The sequence below is a fragment of the Alexandromys fortis genome, unplaced genomic scaffold, assembly GCF_014885135.2.
Source record: "Alexandromys fortis isolate MF-2015 unplaced genomic scaffold, M_Fortis_MF-2015_v1.1 scaffold_72, whole genome shotgun sequence".
Lineage (NCBI taxonomy): Eukaryota > Metazoa > Chordata > Mammalia > Rodentia > Cricetidae > Alexandromys > Alexandromys fortis.
In genome coordinates, this window is record NW_026067969.1 from 7,776,096 (window position 1) to 7,790,455 (window position 14,360).

The following is a 14,360-nucleotide window of genomic DNA, read 5'->3' on the forward strand; positions in this document are numbered from 1 at the left end:
GTGTGTGTGTGTGTGTGTGTCTGTGTCCCCATATGTGTGATATATGTGTCTGTTGTGTGGTGGTTTTTTGTTTTTTGTTTCTTGGGACAGGGTTTCTGTATGTATTTCTGGTTGTCCTGGAACTTGCTCTGCAAACCAGGCTGGACTTGAACTCACAGAGATCCGCACGCCTCTTCCTCCCGAGTGCTGGGATTAAAGGCATGCGCCACTGTGACTGACTGACCAGTAATTGGTTAGGTTTTTTTTTTTTTTTTTTTTTTTTTTAAAGATCTGATGGGATTCTTGAGAAGAGCTCTGGCCCAACCCACTCTTTTTCAGACAGCTCAGATGGTAAGATACAGGCCTGGAAGCCAGAGGCCTAGAGGGTTGTCCCTCTTCCACTTTGGACTGCCTGAGCAGTTGGGGAGTTCCACTGCCACTTTGTGCCCCAGTTTTTTTCTCTGTGAAATAGGACCACAAGAGCCTTCCACACAGCTACCAGTGTAATCTTTCTTTTCTTTCTTTCTTTTTTTATTTTGAGACAGGATTTCTCTGTGTAGGCCTGGCTGTCCTGGAATGTGCTCTGTTGACCAGGCTGGCCTTGAACTCACAGAGATCCACCTGCCTCCGCCTCTTCCTCCCAAGTGCTGGAATTTAAAGGCATGCGCCACCACCATGCCACCTCCGCTGCCTCTGCCACCACCACCTGGCAAGTGTGATCTTTCACGCAGCTCTCCCCAGAATAGCCTTGGGGACGTTCTGTTGAGGACCAGCAAAGTGAAGGCTGGGGAGATCTCTGTCTGAGGGCAGGAGTCTTAACCCTTTTGTTTTGTTTTCTTCATCTCTAAACCAGGGTCATGATGTTTGAAGGAAAAGCCAATGAGAGCAGCCCCAAGCCAGCTGGCCCCCCTCCCGAGAGAGACATCGCCAGCCTGCCCTGAGGACCGGCCTGGACCCTCCAGGCTGCCGTCCGCCCTTGGCTCTCTGCTTTCTCCACTCCTTGTCATCTGCCTTCTATGTTTTGTCCTAATGGACTCATTTCTTCTTCATTTCTGATTCTTTATGGATGCACATGTTACCTGCCTTAACGAGACTGGGGAACCCTAAGCCTCAGGACCCCTGCTCTCTGCTTCCTGCTGCCCTGCCCTCCCTACACAGAAGGACTGACATCAAAACTGGAGAGGGCATGGAGGCCGCACACCTGAGTTCCTATGTTTGAAGAGGGTCTTGCCCATCAATTCATCTTTCTAGGTTTCTCGAGACAGTGTTTGTGTGACAGTCCTGGAACTTACTCTGCAGACCAGGCTGACCTTAAACACACAGAGATTCACCTGTCTCTGCCTCCCAATTGCTGGGATTAAAGGCATGCACCACCACCGCCCAGCCTCTTTCTAGGTTTCTAAGCTAAATTCAGGCCGCAGGTTTGACCCTGTTGCCCATCCTCTCTCCCCACTCTCAAACAATCCTGAGCAGGCACAAAGCTCCAGGGTGTTCCTGGGTGCCTCACAGACGCAGCTGATTCCCCTTGGTTCTTGCCACTCTCGGTCCACAGTGACGTGACACAAGGTGGGGAATGGAAGAATTGGAGTCCTTCAAAGGAACCAGAAGGAACTTCCGGCTTTACTTCTTGTGACCATACCTTTACAGACAGCTCAGAGGGATAGTGCAGTCTGCTGTCCCTTGTTGGGCAGGAAAGGGTCTCAGAGGCAGAGGTGAAGATAGTGGCTCTGGGGAGCCCCACTTCTAGGGAGGATGCTGAGGGTGCCAGGGCAGAAGAGGAGTCAGGTGATCATGATGGACCTAAAACAGAGAAACAAGCTGACTGTAAGATGCCCTGAATCCGGCTATTTCCGCTCCTTCCTCCACTCACCGAGTCCTCCCTCCACTCACCCAGTTCTCCCTTCACTCACCCAGTCCTCAGCAGTTCTTTGCTGAGTGCCTATTCCAAGCTTTAAGTCCTGCTCTGTCTTGATGTGTGCTATGTCCACCTCCTAGCTCCCTTCTCCAGTCACTCAAGACCTGGGTGGAGCCTGGGGATGAGACCCAGGTCACCTGCAGATTTTAACCAGGTCATACCTCTCATTTCACTATGTGCCCTACAGGGGTTAAGGACCTTGCTGGAAGGTCAGGGAGTTAATCTAGAGAGAGCATGAACTGGCACCCAGGTGGTCAGGTGCATTGGTCAAAGAGAAGGGTGACTTATCTCCCAGCCTGATACTTGAGGAAGGTGTCACCCTCCAGACTGGCTGTGGGTTCAGGTAAAGGCCAAGCCTGCCTTGGCAGTCTGTCTTCCCTTCACCTTCTTGACTGATCCTCAGAGACCATTTCCAAGAATTACTGCAGTGAGTATCAAACTTGACCTATCTTACCTGAGTGGGGACTTCAGCCTGACCCTGCCCGTGTTCTGGAACCTGTTGCCCTGGCCACTCAGGACAAGACACAGTCATTCAGCAAACAAATTTATCAAGCATTCACTATATGCACTGAGTCCAGAACCCAACAGTGAAATGGGCTGAAACATGAAACGTGGGTCTCCTGGGGAATCACACCCAGCCAAGGACAGTGTGATGTTAGGAAATGGGGAGGGGCAGCAGCGGCAAGAGGTCAGTAACCTGTAGTCCCAGGAATTCCAGCTGACTCGTGACTTGGTAAGACTGTTAGAAGAGCCTAACCCCTAAGTGGGAAAAGACTGGAAACCATTGAGCTAGTGTGGTTTCCTGGGGCTCCTTAGTGTCCCACAGCAGCTGGAGACCGAAGCAAATGGCACAGAATGATTGGCCCCTCCTGGCCCCGTTATCCTCTGGTCTCAACCAGTCCAGCTCAGCATACACCGTTTAGCTACGCATCAAATGCAGTCTAGTTGATGTTTAAACCCCAGCGTTCCTCCCTGTAACAGAAAATCCTGTCTACCCTCACCCCATCTGTTGACTTTTTTTTTTTTTTTTAAAAAAGATTAGCATCTCTCCTCATTCCTTCTGCCTCGTTCAGTGGTTGGGTTGGGACCTTGGACTGTATTCAGCTGTCCAATTCTCTGTGACAGAGGAAGGTAGAACCAGTCAAGCTCAGTGGGTCCACAACTCATGGGATTACATAGCACCCCCATAAAGGACAGCAAAGGAGTGTGCCTCTGACCTCTGCAAGGTACAGGAAGAGGCTCTCTATTGGGAGGGGACCCAGTGAGCCCCTTCAGTTTTCTGTAGATCAACCCCTGGGAAGAGATTTAAGAATAAGCCTTAGAGGGAGGAGTTTGCATATATTTCAAGCTGTATCTGTCTTTTGGCTCCAGAATTCTTAACCTCTCTAGTTTACGGGCTTAGCTTTCTTGGGACATCAGCTATCTTTACTTCTGAAAAAGACCAAATCTAACTGGTGTCACCAGACACATGGGGACTGACAAGCCAAGTATGGCTTTGCCCTGTGATTCAATAGACTTTTGTCGGGTAGATACGGGTGAATGACGTGTGTGCGTGTGTATGTATGGGTGGGACACCATCTGCAGATTGGAATAAACTAGACAAACTCACCAGTGTCTTTGTGTTTCTTGGGGACAGCTCTGGGCTTAGTAAATTCAGAAGAGCTAGCTGACAAAGGTACCAGTGGAATGAGTCCCAGACAGACAGTTGACTTCATCTGACTAAGCCCAAGACCCACTTCTACTCAGCTCTCTGTAGCCCTAGCTGTGCTGGAACTCACTTTGTGGACCAGGTTGGCCTCTAACTCAGAGATCTGCCTGCCTCTGTGCCACACATTGTTGTAATAAAATAATAATAATAATAATAACAACAACAACACTGGGAGGAGGGGAGTGAGTGGGAATTTGGAAAATCTAGCCGGACTGTGGTGGTGCACGCCTTTAATCCCAACACTCTGGAGGCAGGGGCAGGCACATCTTTGTGAGTTCAAGGCCAACCTCTACAAGGCAAGTTCCAAAGCTACAGAGAAACCCTGTCTCGAACCCTACACACACAAAAAAAACCCTAATAAATTAAAAAAAAAAAAAACACCGCCACCACAAAAAAAAATGTTGAGAGAAAGATGCCATACAGCAGAGCTCATGTGGAGGGGTTTTTATTGCAGGAATGGGAAAGAGGGAGAGGGGAGGGAAGAGATCAGCCTCTCTGGACAGGAATGGCAGGAGAGAAAGAAGGAAAGAGAGAGAGAGAGAGGAGGTGGAAAGGAAACCCAACTAACATGCAACACTTAGTGGCTGCAGCTGAGGACGCAATCTGTCAGGACCCTAAGGGCAGAGCCAGTACAGACGCCAGAATACTAGCCACGCCCGGCTCTTATTTTACAATGAGAAGAGGCGTGGGACACAGAAATAACTCGTTGAAAACAGCACACGACAGAATATGCCCTCTGGACCGGACACACCAGCTCGAAGTTAGGAACCTCTACATTTATTTTTCCAGAAAGTTCAACACCAGTTAGTACATCTAGGTCTTAACCCGTCTCGGCTGAGAGCCACTGGTTAATTTGTTAACCGCTTTGTGTGGAATTCCCTTATTTCATTAAACCGTTTTTTTCAGACCGGGCCTCGTGTAAAGCAGGATAGCTAAGGATAGCCAAGTAGCCGAGGATGGCCCTGAGTTCCTGACCCTCAGGGCTCCACCTCCCGAGAGGTGATATTGGCAGGCACACGCCACCATAACTGGGTTTCTATTAAAAGTCACCAAACCCCTACTGGAAGGTTTAAGGAGACACTGTGGATATGGCTTTTGCTCTGAAATGATTGCCAAAACGTATCTTTACTCCTTTTCCGCTTCGTTTTCAGCTTGGGGCAAAAGGGTTCAGCACCGGGACACGCCAGTCCACCTACTATCTGAATCTCTTTGCCCGCTCTTCCTAAACCTCTCAAAACTGTCCCTTGGACACGGTTTCAAGTTCCTAACTTCTCTAAGTCGGAAGCTACTAACAGCCCTGCATATAGGAGCTGCAGGTAATTTTCCAGTCTTTGATTGACAAAAGCGTGCGCCGAGCAACGACAGAAACCTTCCGAAAACGGGTGTGTGAGCGCGGATCGGGAAGGGAGGGCGTCGGCGCGCGCCTCGTGGCCACACCCCGGAAAACTGGCCAATGGGGCTGGTGGTCAGGCAAGCGCGCGACTTCGGTTGAGCCCGCGACTGACTCGGGCCACCCCACAAACCGGCGTGGGTTGACGTCAGCTATGCGCGCCGGAAGCGCGCGTCTCCCGCGCGCCGCTGGCACCAGGGAGAGGAAGTCGGGGCCCGAGTGGCCTGGGCTGTGTAGGAAAGGCTGCGGGCGGCAGCGGCAGCTTCTTGGACGCCTCGAAGGCGGCACGATGGGAGACGATATGGATGCCATAGTCCCTGAGCGGGAGATGAAGGTAGAGATCGGCTGGGGCCTCCCTGCCTGCGGTAGCCCTGGAGTTGCCCTGGAACGCCCCCCACCCCCGCCTGCTTCCAACAGTTTGTCAGGTTCAGAGCGCCCGCCTCACAGCGGCCGCAGTCCTGTGCGTGTCGCTGGCGTGAGTTCTCTCCAAGTGCGGGTCACTTGCCCTTAGGTGGGCTTGGCCACGCCTCTTAAGTTACCCTTGCTACTCTCACGTGCCGGTCGCCATAGAAGTAACAACGACTTTTTGTTTATTGCGTGCGAGGTGCTGTGGCCATCGTCACCATAGCCCCTACAGCTAGCTCTTTAAAAGAGAGCAAATTGAAGTTCTGAAAATAAATTATCCAAAGTCACGTGGCCGAAGCCTTAAGTCTTATTTTAAGACAGGGTCTCTTGTAGTCCAACTAAGTTGGCTTCGGTCTGCTTGAGGCTGGTCTTGCACTCTTGATGCCCCTGCCTCCACCTCCCAAGTGCTGGGATTATTGGTGTGCATCATCACAGTTGGTGTAGCCCCTCGCTTAGCTTTCTCCATGCTGATACTTGAAGGTGGTCCAGACTACCCAAGGTGGAACCAAGAAACACTTCTGCCTTCCAAAACCCCTAGTTAATTGGGATAGAAAGACAGTTTGGCCCTGGAAGTCAGCTCGAAGGCAGGAAATAAAAGGGAAGGCACTTGGCTGTAATGATAAGAGGGATGCCCCTCCCCCCCACGTGTGGCTACTGTATTGATAGGTCACTTATATAATCTGGCAGAATGAAAACACAGAACCATAGACAGCTGAAAATGAGTGAATTGAAGAAAGGAGTTAGCCATTTGTGTGAATAGCGCGAATCGCTAGAATCGCTAAAATGCTTATACGGGAGAGTGGCCCATATCACGCTTAGAAATAGTGGCTCTTTTCTGGAGCATCAGCGCCTGTGCTGAGCCCCCTGATGGGCATGGGTCATGCTCGTCAGCTATGCTGGGGTGGAGAGGCCTTAGAACCACAGGATGAGTAGCAGTGTTGCTGCCAGTACCAGAAAGGAGAGCTCTTTTTGTAATGCTTCATCACACTGGCCCTCCACACAAAGGCCATCAAGACCCAGTAATATAGTCATGACTATTAGGGTGATAATCACAAAGATGTGGGGAAAGTTGTGCGATCCTTTGCCCACTATATTCAACTAGATTTGAGAATATATCCGTCTACCTTTGCGTACATATGCATTAAACATGCGCTACGAGGAAAATAGTGTGTGTGGTTGTTCCAGACACTGTTTGTGAGACATACCACACGGCTCAGTAGAAACATTTTCTCTTGGAGCTGTCACATTCTTTTCACTAAAACCCTGACCTAAAGATGGGTTTATTGGGTGGGGTAGGGCACAAATGCCACTTAGCAAAGTGATTACAGACTAACAGTGTGGGGTTGTTGGATCCCCAGGAACTGGAGTTACAGTTGTGAGCTGCTATATAGATGCTGGAAACTGAATCCAGATCTTTTGGAATAGTAGCTAGTGATCTTAACCACTGAGCCCTCTATCCAGCCCTCGGTATTTCATTCAACAAATGTTAATGAATATTAAGCCATGCATCACCAAAAATATAGAGAGTCTAAAAACAGAAAATTGTTGGCCTCAGGGTTATAGTGTATTTTGTTTATGGACTATAATAGTAAACACAATTTAATTTCTTCCTTCCTGGAAATTGATCTTGTTTCACCCCCCAAAACAGGACTTTCAGTTTAGAGCATTGAAGAAAGTGAGGATCTTTGACTCTCCTGAGGAGTTGCCCAAGGAGCGCTCGAGTGTGCTTGCCATATCCAATAAGTATGGTATGCTCTTTGCTGGTGGGACCAATGGCTTGTGTGTTTTTCCTACCAAAAGCCTTCTTATCCAGAACAAACCTGGCGATGATCCCAATAAAATTGGTAAGCAATTTGACATATTGTGTAGCAGAGCTGGCCTGTGGTGGCATGCTAATCAACTTGTTTCTTTTCCGAGACACAATTTTAATGTGAAAGTTAAAATTGCTTTTATATTTAAGATTGCCTTGCAGAGTAGGGTGCCAAAAGCCCTGCCTTTCTAAGTTTTCTCTTTAACCCTCTGTGCTCCCGTTTCTGTGGCCTGTTCTCTAAGATCCGGGGAAAGAACTTACTGTTGTGCCATGCTTTTCTTTTGCTCAGTTGAACTTGAACTCTAGCTGTCTAGGAGAAGACATGACAGAACCAACCCAACAGATGGAAATGTGTATTTGGGGCATTGTATGTTGAAATAGGAGCGGCGGTGGGGCTGTGTCCCCAGCACCGCAGCCGCTTGGCTAGCTTATGCCCCGAAATAACAACACACAAACTGTATTCATTTAAGAACTGCTTGGCCCATGAACTCTAGCCCTTACAGGCTAATTCTCGCACCTGGACTAGCCCATTTCTAATGATGTGTGTAAGCACCCCAAGGTGCGCTTACCGGGAAGATTCCAGCCTAAGTCCATCATGGGTTGGAGTTGCCTGGGAGAGCTGAGCATGGCGTCTCTGCTCCAGCAGAGCTGTCGGGTCTGTCCGGGAGCAGAGCAGAGTATGACCTCACTTCCTCTTCCGCCCAGCATCCTATTCTGTTTTCTCCTCCCCCCCTATGTTCTAAGCTATGAGGCCAAGCAGTTGGTTTATTATAATTAACCAATGACCTTCCTCCATCAATTGTAGCAAAAGCCTCTTCAGCAAGGGCAATAGGAAGTCTTGGAATATTTAATGCATCATTACCTCCTTATAGGAAAGTTAAGCTGGACAGTAGTGACCCACGCCTTTAGTCCCAGCCCCAACCCCAGAGGCAGAGGCAGGTGGATCTCTGTGAGTTTGGGACCAGACTGATCTACAGAGTGAGTTCCAGGATAGCCATGGACACAAAGAAAAACCCTGTCTGGGGGGAAAAAAAGAAAAAAGAAAGAGAGAGAGAAAAAAAAAAACCAGTTAGCAGGAAAGTTAAAATTAGTTTCCATAACTAAGAATCCAAGGGTATATGTTTATGTAGATAGCAAAATGTTTCATATTGACTTGGATAAAGGATTGTGGCTGTGTGTTTGTTGTGTGTTTGTAGCTGAGCCAGTCCCGGGCTTGACTGTCCCTCTGAAATTCCCCGTGCATCACCTGGCACTGAGCTGTGACAGCCTCACGCTCTCTGCATGCATGGTGTCCAGTGAATACGGCTCCCTTGTGGCTTTTTTTGATGTCCGCACGTTTTCAAATCAGGTAAGCTACTGTAACTGTAAGCTGTATTTTCAGTTTTCCTCATAGACAATCTAACCTGGAAGCTGGGTAGACTGATGACAGGGCTGCTCCGTGGTATGGCTGAGGGGAACGTTTCTGTTGGAGAGAGAAGGAAATGGACTGAACATGGCCTGCAGACAGGATGTGGCGAGAGAGTAGAGAAAACAGTGAGTGTAGAGGGGAGAGAGCAGACTGGAAGTAGCAGAATTATAAGGAGACAGGGTAGCTTGGGGATGGGGGAGTCCATGAGCTGTAGGGAATTTAGGATAGGGAAAGAGGTTAGGTGCTATCACGGGCTTTGAAATGTGTAACAGGTACTGAAGGAACCTGGAGGCCAGCTTGAGCTCTGATGTGCTAATAGGCACCATAGGTGAATGTCCCTCTTTGGAGGTAAGGGAAACAACTCCTTTTGGCAGATGGGAACCAGTTTCAGAAGTTCCCGAGGAATGTTGGCTCTTAATCTGACCATCAGAAATCCTCCTATCGTCCTGGTTGAGCCCATTTCTGGATATTTGCAGTTTGGGGAATTGGAGTAGTTTCCTTTTGACTGACAGATGCATCTCAGGTTGACATGTGAAGTCTTTCTGGATTAAAATATAGGTCACAAAAACATTCCTTAAATATAGAATCATAAGTCTTTGAAACAGAAAGCATTTTAGCAAAATATTTTATACTAAGCCCTGTATCAAGGTAACATTTCTTGTTTACATGCAAGAATGCTACTTGAGGAAGCAGAGATTTGCCCTGTGACAGCCATGGAGCTAATGGAGAAGGCTGGTGTCAGTGTTGTTTGATCTGGTCTCTCCTGAGGCAGGCTCTTCAGTAGCAGTGTAGACTGCTGACTATATGTTTGGGATTAGGTGTTTGTATGGCTTGTCTTTTTTCATGCTTCCTGTAGTAGATACAGTGTCTTCATTTTACAGATTTACAAATTTCAGAGAGTTTAACACTGGCCAAGCATGCTAGCACACACCTGTAGTCCCTAGACTGCAGAAGGCAGATAGTGAGTTTGAGACCAGGCCAGGCTAAAGAACCTGTCTCAGAAAACAGAACAAATAAAACTCACCCCCACCAACAGCCAAAGAAAGAAATCTAAAAGCCTAGCCAGGGTCGCTAAGCAGATCCGAGACTCCTGCTTTGCGTATCCCACCCAGCAGTCCCTCTGAGTGTAGTGAAGTAACTGACGGCCTTTCTAAGTTCTGTGACTAATAGATGGCTATGCATGCCCTTCTTTTTCCCCTCGGTTATGAAGAACTAGAGAGTTTGATTTAAGAAAGGATGCATATTCAATCATTTTCTCTGAATCATAAGTGCCTTTGTGATTATTAATTTATTTTGCATTTGTACCCTTATTTTAACAGGCAAAGCCACTGAAACGTCCATTTGCCTATCACAAGCTTTCCAAGGATGCAGACGGGATGGTGACTGATATGAAGTGGAACCCCACTGTCCCTTCTATGGTGGCAGTTTGTCTGGCTGATGGCAGTATTGCTGTCCTGCAAGTTACAGATGTGGTGAAAGTGTGTTCCACTCTTCCTCCCTCGGCAGCAGTTACATGTGGTGGGTAATAAAGGCTTCCCGCCCATAAAGTACAATAATGACAAGCTATTTAAAAATTAATTTCTGAATGGCCTTCTTTGTTTTGTGTGGATTGCTGGGCATGGGGAGAGGGTAGAAATTGAGAATATCCTTTATTTTTATAGTTAATGGTCTTGAAACCAAACAGCATATATGAATTAATTTGAATGTGCTTGGGCTATTGAGAGAAAGAAATATTTGAGCAGAGCTCACTTAAAACTGGATTTTTGAGAATAATTGTTGCTGAGTGGCCATCTGGAAGTCATTTGTACCTCTATGAAAAGCACTAGAAGTAACAAATAGAAACATCAGGGTGATTCCTGATCATTTAAACACCTTCATTCTTGTTTTGCAAAACTCCACTGGTATGTCATTGGCTTGTATTGTTAAACTGGTTGTACTTTCTCCACTCTGCTTGGGATGTTCTCTTTTGGGGTGATTATGTTGCTGTCTAGATCTTGGGGTCTGCTTTCTTTTCACTGGGTTTTTAATTGGTGGCATTCTCTTCATAGTGTGCTGGAGCCCCAAAGGAAAGCAGCTGGCCGTAGGAAAGCGGAATGGAACCGTGGTCCAGTACCTTCCCGTGAGTTCTGCTTTGCACCTGAGAACTTTTCCTATTTAAGTTACCATTGTTGGGGGTGGCTTGGGAACATCTTTTTGACTTTTTTTTTCCTTTTTGCTATGAATAAGCCATTTGTGATTGGGACATCTTAGTGTTAGAGTGCTTGGCTGGCGTGAGGCCTTGGCTCCCGTCCTTAGCAATACAAAATAAGCAAAAAGGATTTTATATTCATTGTAATCAATTTCTCCATAAATGAGGAAGAGATTTTCCCTCTTTGCTCTGTCTCCCAGTCCTTCAGAGGCTCCATTGTCCTGAGTATTCAGGCCTCTTCTCTCTTCTGTTTGCTCATGCAAACCGCTGGTATGGAAATGCACTGGTTTTGTTCTCCCTTTAAAGTAAAATGTGCTCCTGCGCTACTTCCCTGAGCTTCATATTTCCAGTTTTCCTTTTTTGGAGACAGGATTTCTCTGTAGCTTTGGGGCCTATCCTGGAACTAGCTCTTGTAGACCAGGCTGGCCTCAAACTCACAGAGATTAAAGATGTGTGCCACCCCCGGCTCCAGTTTTCCTTGATCAGTCTGTTTGCGCAACTTAAAAAGAAATAATTTTCAATCCTGTCATTCAGAAACAATGATATTTTAATAGGAAAATTTTCCAAATTCTATTCCTTCCCCTTTCTGTCATTTTGAGACATGATCTCAGTATGTTGTTCAGTTGGTCTTCAAACTCCTCCTCCTCCCACTCTGCCTCCTAAGTGCTGGCTCAATGGCATGCGCCGTGGCTTCTTAAAATACACCAGGAAATGTTGGAGTAAAACAGGAGGCATTTCTGCTCATGACCATTCTTTGTTACTTGGCTTCATTGGAGACTTTGATGTGTGTGAATGAAATCTGTTTAGCAACCTGCATAGAGGGGCAATTCTACATAAACAGCTTAAAAAGAAACGGGGTTGAGAAGCTGTAACAGAGTCACTCTGGTTAAAGGACAGTCTTTATTTCCAACCCTCTTAAAGTGCGGTGTCTCTGGTTGTGGGCATCAAACAAAGCAGATGCTCTTGTTGCATTTTTTTCCTCTTCTACTTAGGGAGAGTTTTGTTGAGTTATTTATTTTATGTGCATTGGTGTTTTGCCTGCATGTGTGTCTGAGTGAAGGTGTCAGAACTCCTTGAACCAGAGGTAAGACAGTAGTGAGTTGTCATGTGGGTTCTAGGATTGAACCCAGGTCCTCTAGAGCAGCCAGTGCTCTCAACCCTTGAACTGTCTCTCCAGCCCGGGTTTTTTTTTTTTTATGACAGGGTCTCACTTTGTAGACCTGACTGGGCTTGAGCTCAGAGATCCACCTGCCTCTGCCTCAGGAGTGTTGGGATCAAAAAAGTGTGCCATCACACCCATCAAAAAAATTTTTTTAATTTATTTATGGTTCTGAGTGTTTTGCCTGCAAGTGTGTATATGTACCACGAGCATGCATTGTACCTGGATCTGGAACTCCAGTTAGAATGGTTGGGAGCTAATGTGGGTGCTAGGAATCAAACTCAGGGCCTCTGTAAGAGCAGCCAGAGCGCTGACCACTGAGCCATCTCTTTAGTAACTGGAAGAACAGGCAGTCACCTTTGCTTGTTGTTGAACATCATGTGAGATTGGGTGCATAGTCTTCTGGGAGGCATCAGCCTCTAAAATGATAATGCGGCTTATTGACTTTTGTTGCTTGTCTGCTTGCTTTTGAGGCAAGGTCTCTCTGTAATCCTGGCTGTCCTGGAACTCTGCTATGTAGACCAGGCTGACCTCAAACTTCTAGAGATCTGCTTGCCTCTGCGGCTTTGGAGCCTGTCCTGGAACTAGCTCTTGTAGACAAGATTGGCCTTGAACTCACAGAGATCCTCCTGCCTCTGCCTCTGCTGGGATTACTTTTTTATTTTTAAAAGCTTAGTATACTGAGGTTTTCTTTCTAGTTCTGTGCAGGCAGCTACTCTCTCTTCAGAGGCTCCGTGGTAGTCTCCTGTGTAGACGGAGTCAGTGGTCTTATTGATGGGCATGGGCATCAGTACTAGTAGCTGTGCACTGTTGAGTGCTGCTGCATTGAGCATTTCATCAGCTCCAGCGGAAGGGGTTCGTGTGAGCGATTCCCTGGGTAGGGTGTGCTAGGCGATCTGATTGGATTTGAGTTACATTGATTTAAGCATTGTTTCATTTGACATTTTTCAAATTTTTTTCAGACTTTGCAGGAAAAAAAGGTCATTCCATGTCCTCCATTTTATGAGTCAGATCATCCTGTGAGAGGTAACAACTGCTTTGCTTATTTTCTGGCCTCTATTGCAGCCATTCTAGCCATGTGAGATCCTCTGTCCCTGCTCAGGAGACTGTAGAAGCCAGTTTCACAGTGTCATGAGTTATTATATAATAGCTTGAAATAGATCTTGCTTTTTTACAAGAATTCTTCCTTTTCCCTAATAATAATCCTGTAGAAAACCTACTATTTTTAAGAAACTGGGCTAATTGATGCATTTGTATCTGTGAATTATCCTTATTCAGTGGAGTATGAACCTTTGCTAAAAGGCGTAGTACTTTTCTTTCTTTGTCTAAGTTAACTCTTGTAGCATGTTGTGACTATTCCAAACATAGATGCATTTAGCTCTATCTTCTTGCTGAGATTGGTGACCTGGGAATCGGGTGTATGTTTTTCAGTTCTGGATGTGCTGTGGATTGGTACCTATGTCTTCATGATAGTCTATGCTGGTGCAGATGGGGCCTTGGAAACCTGTCCAGACGTGGTGATGGCTTTACTCCCGGTAAGCATGTGACAAGAACACCTTTGTTTGCCGACAGTCACAGAAGTCATCTAATAAGCTAACTTAGAATTAAATCCCTTTCCTTATTGGCTGTGATTGTAGAGTCAGGTGTAAGGTTTCAATGTTATCCTGTGGGCCTGGGACCAAAATGATGGTGTCCATTTAGAGCACTGACTTTGTAACTGTTCTCTTGCTTAAGCAATCATTTGGGGTCTTGCTTATAGTTTTCAAGGTTAGTCCATGATCATGATGGCAGGAGGCAGACAGGCGTGGCACTGGAGAGGTAGCCGAAGAGAGAGACTCTTGGCCTAGTGTGGGCCTTTGAAACCTTAAAGCCTGCTCCCCATTGACAAACTTCATGCAACAAGGCCACACTTCTGAATCTTCCCCAAAGTTCCACTAGCTGGGGATCAAGCATTCAGGCATATGTACCCATGGAGGCTTGGGTGTGTGTGTGTGTGTGTGTGTGTGTGTGTGTGTGTGTCTGTGTGTGTCTGTGTGTGTCTGTGTGTGTCTGTGTGTCTGTGTGTGTGTGTTTTGAGGCCTGGTTTCTCTGTGTAGCCCTGGCTGTCCTGGCTGGAACTTGCTCTGCTGGGCTGGCCTAGAACTCAAAGACATTCACTTGCCTCTGTCTCTCTAGTGCTGGGGTTAAAGGCGTCCACCACTACCACCTGGCCCTATTATGAGGTAGTTTGGGCACTGCTTTAAAACAGGGGACCAGGGCCGGCGATGGTGGCGCACGCCTTTAATCCCAGCACTCGGGAGGCAGAGGCAGGCGGATCTCTGTGAGTTTGAGACCAGCCTGGTCTACAGAGCTAGTGCCAGGACAGGCTCCAAAGCCACAAAGAAACCCTGTCTCAAAA

General features: G+C 47.1%; 2 protein-coding genes across 4 annotated transcripts in view; both read left to right on the top strand.

Moving 5' to 3' along the window:
* Aif1l (allograft inflammatory factor 1 like) overlaps window positions 1-2,919 on the top strand; it is a 25,158-nt gene extending 22,239 nt beyond the window's left edge. The window contains exon 6 of the mRNA XM_050155413.1: window positions 833-2,919. Within this exon, the coding sequence (XP_050011370.1) occupies window positions 833-920 (88 nt within the window). The 3' untranslated portion in view covers window positions 921-2,919. The remainder of the gene's footprint in view (window positions 1-832) is intronic.
* A 2,249-nt stretch (window positions 2,920-5,168) lies between these two features.
* The window catches only part of Nup214 (nucleoporin 214), an 80,094-nt gene continuing 70,902 nt past the window's right edge, over window positions 5,169-14,360 (top strand). For all 3 annotated transcript variants that reach the window (XM_050155361.1, XM_050155362.1, XM_050155363.1), the window contains exons 1-7: window positions 5,169-5,326; window positions 7,046-7,241; window positions 8,404-8,555; window positions 9,935-10,133; window positions 10,664-10,734; window positions 12,925-12,988; window positions 13,394-13,497. In XM_050155361.1, the coding sequence (XP_050011318.1) occupies window positions 5,282-5,326; window positions 7,046-7,241; window positions 8,404-8,555; window positions 9,935-10,133; window positions 10,664-10,734; window positions 12,925-12,988; window positions 13,394-13,497 (831 nt within the window). In that variant the 5' untranslated portion in view covers window positions 5,169-5,281. The remainder of the gene's footprint in view (window positions 5,327-7,045; window positions 7,242-8,403; window positions 8,556-9,934; window positions 10,134-10,663; window positions 10,735-12,924; window positions 12,989-13,393; window positions 13,498-14,360) is intronic.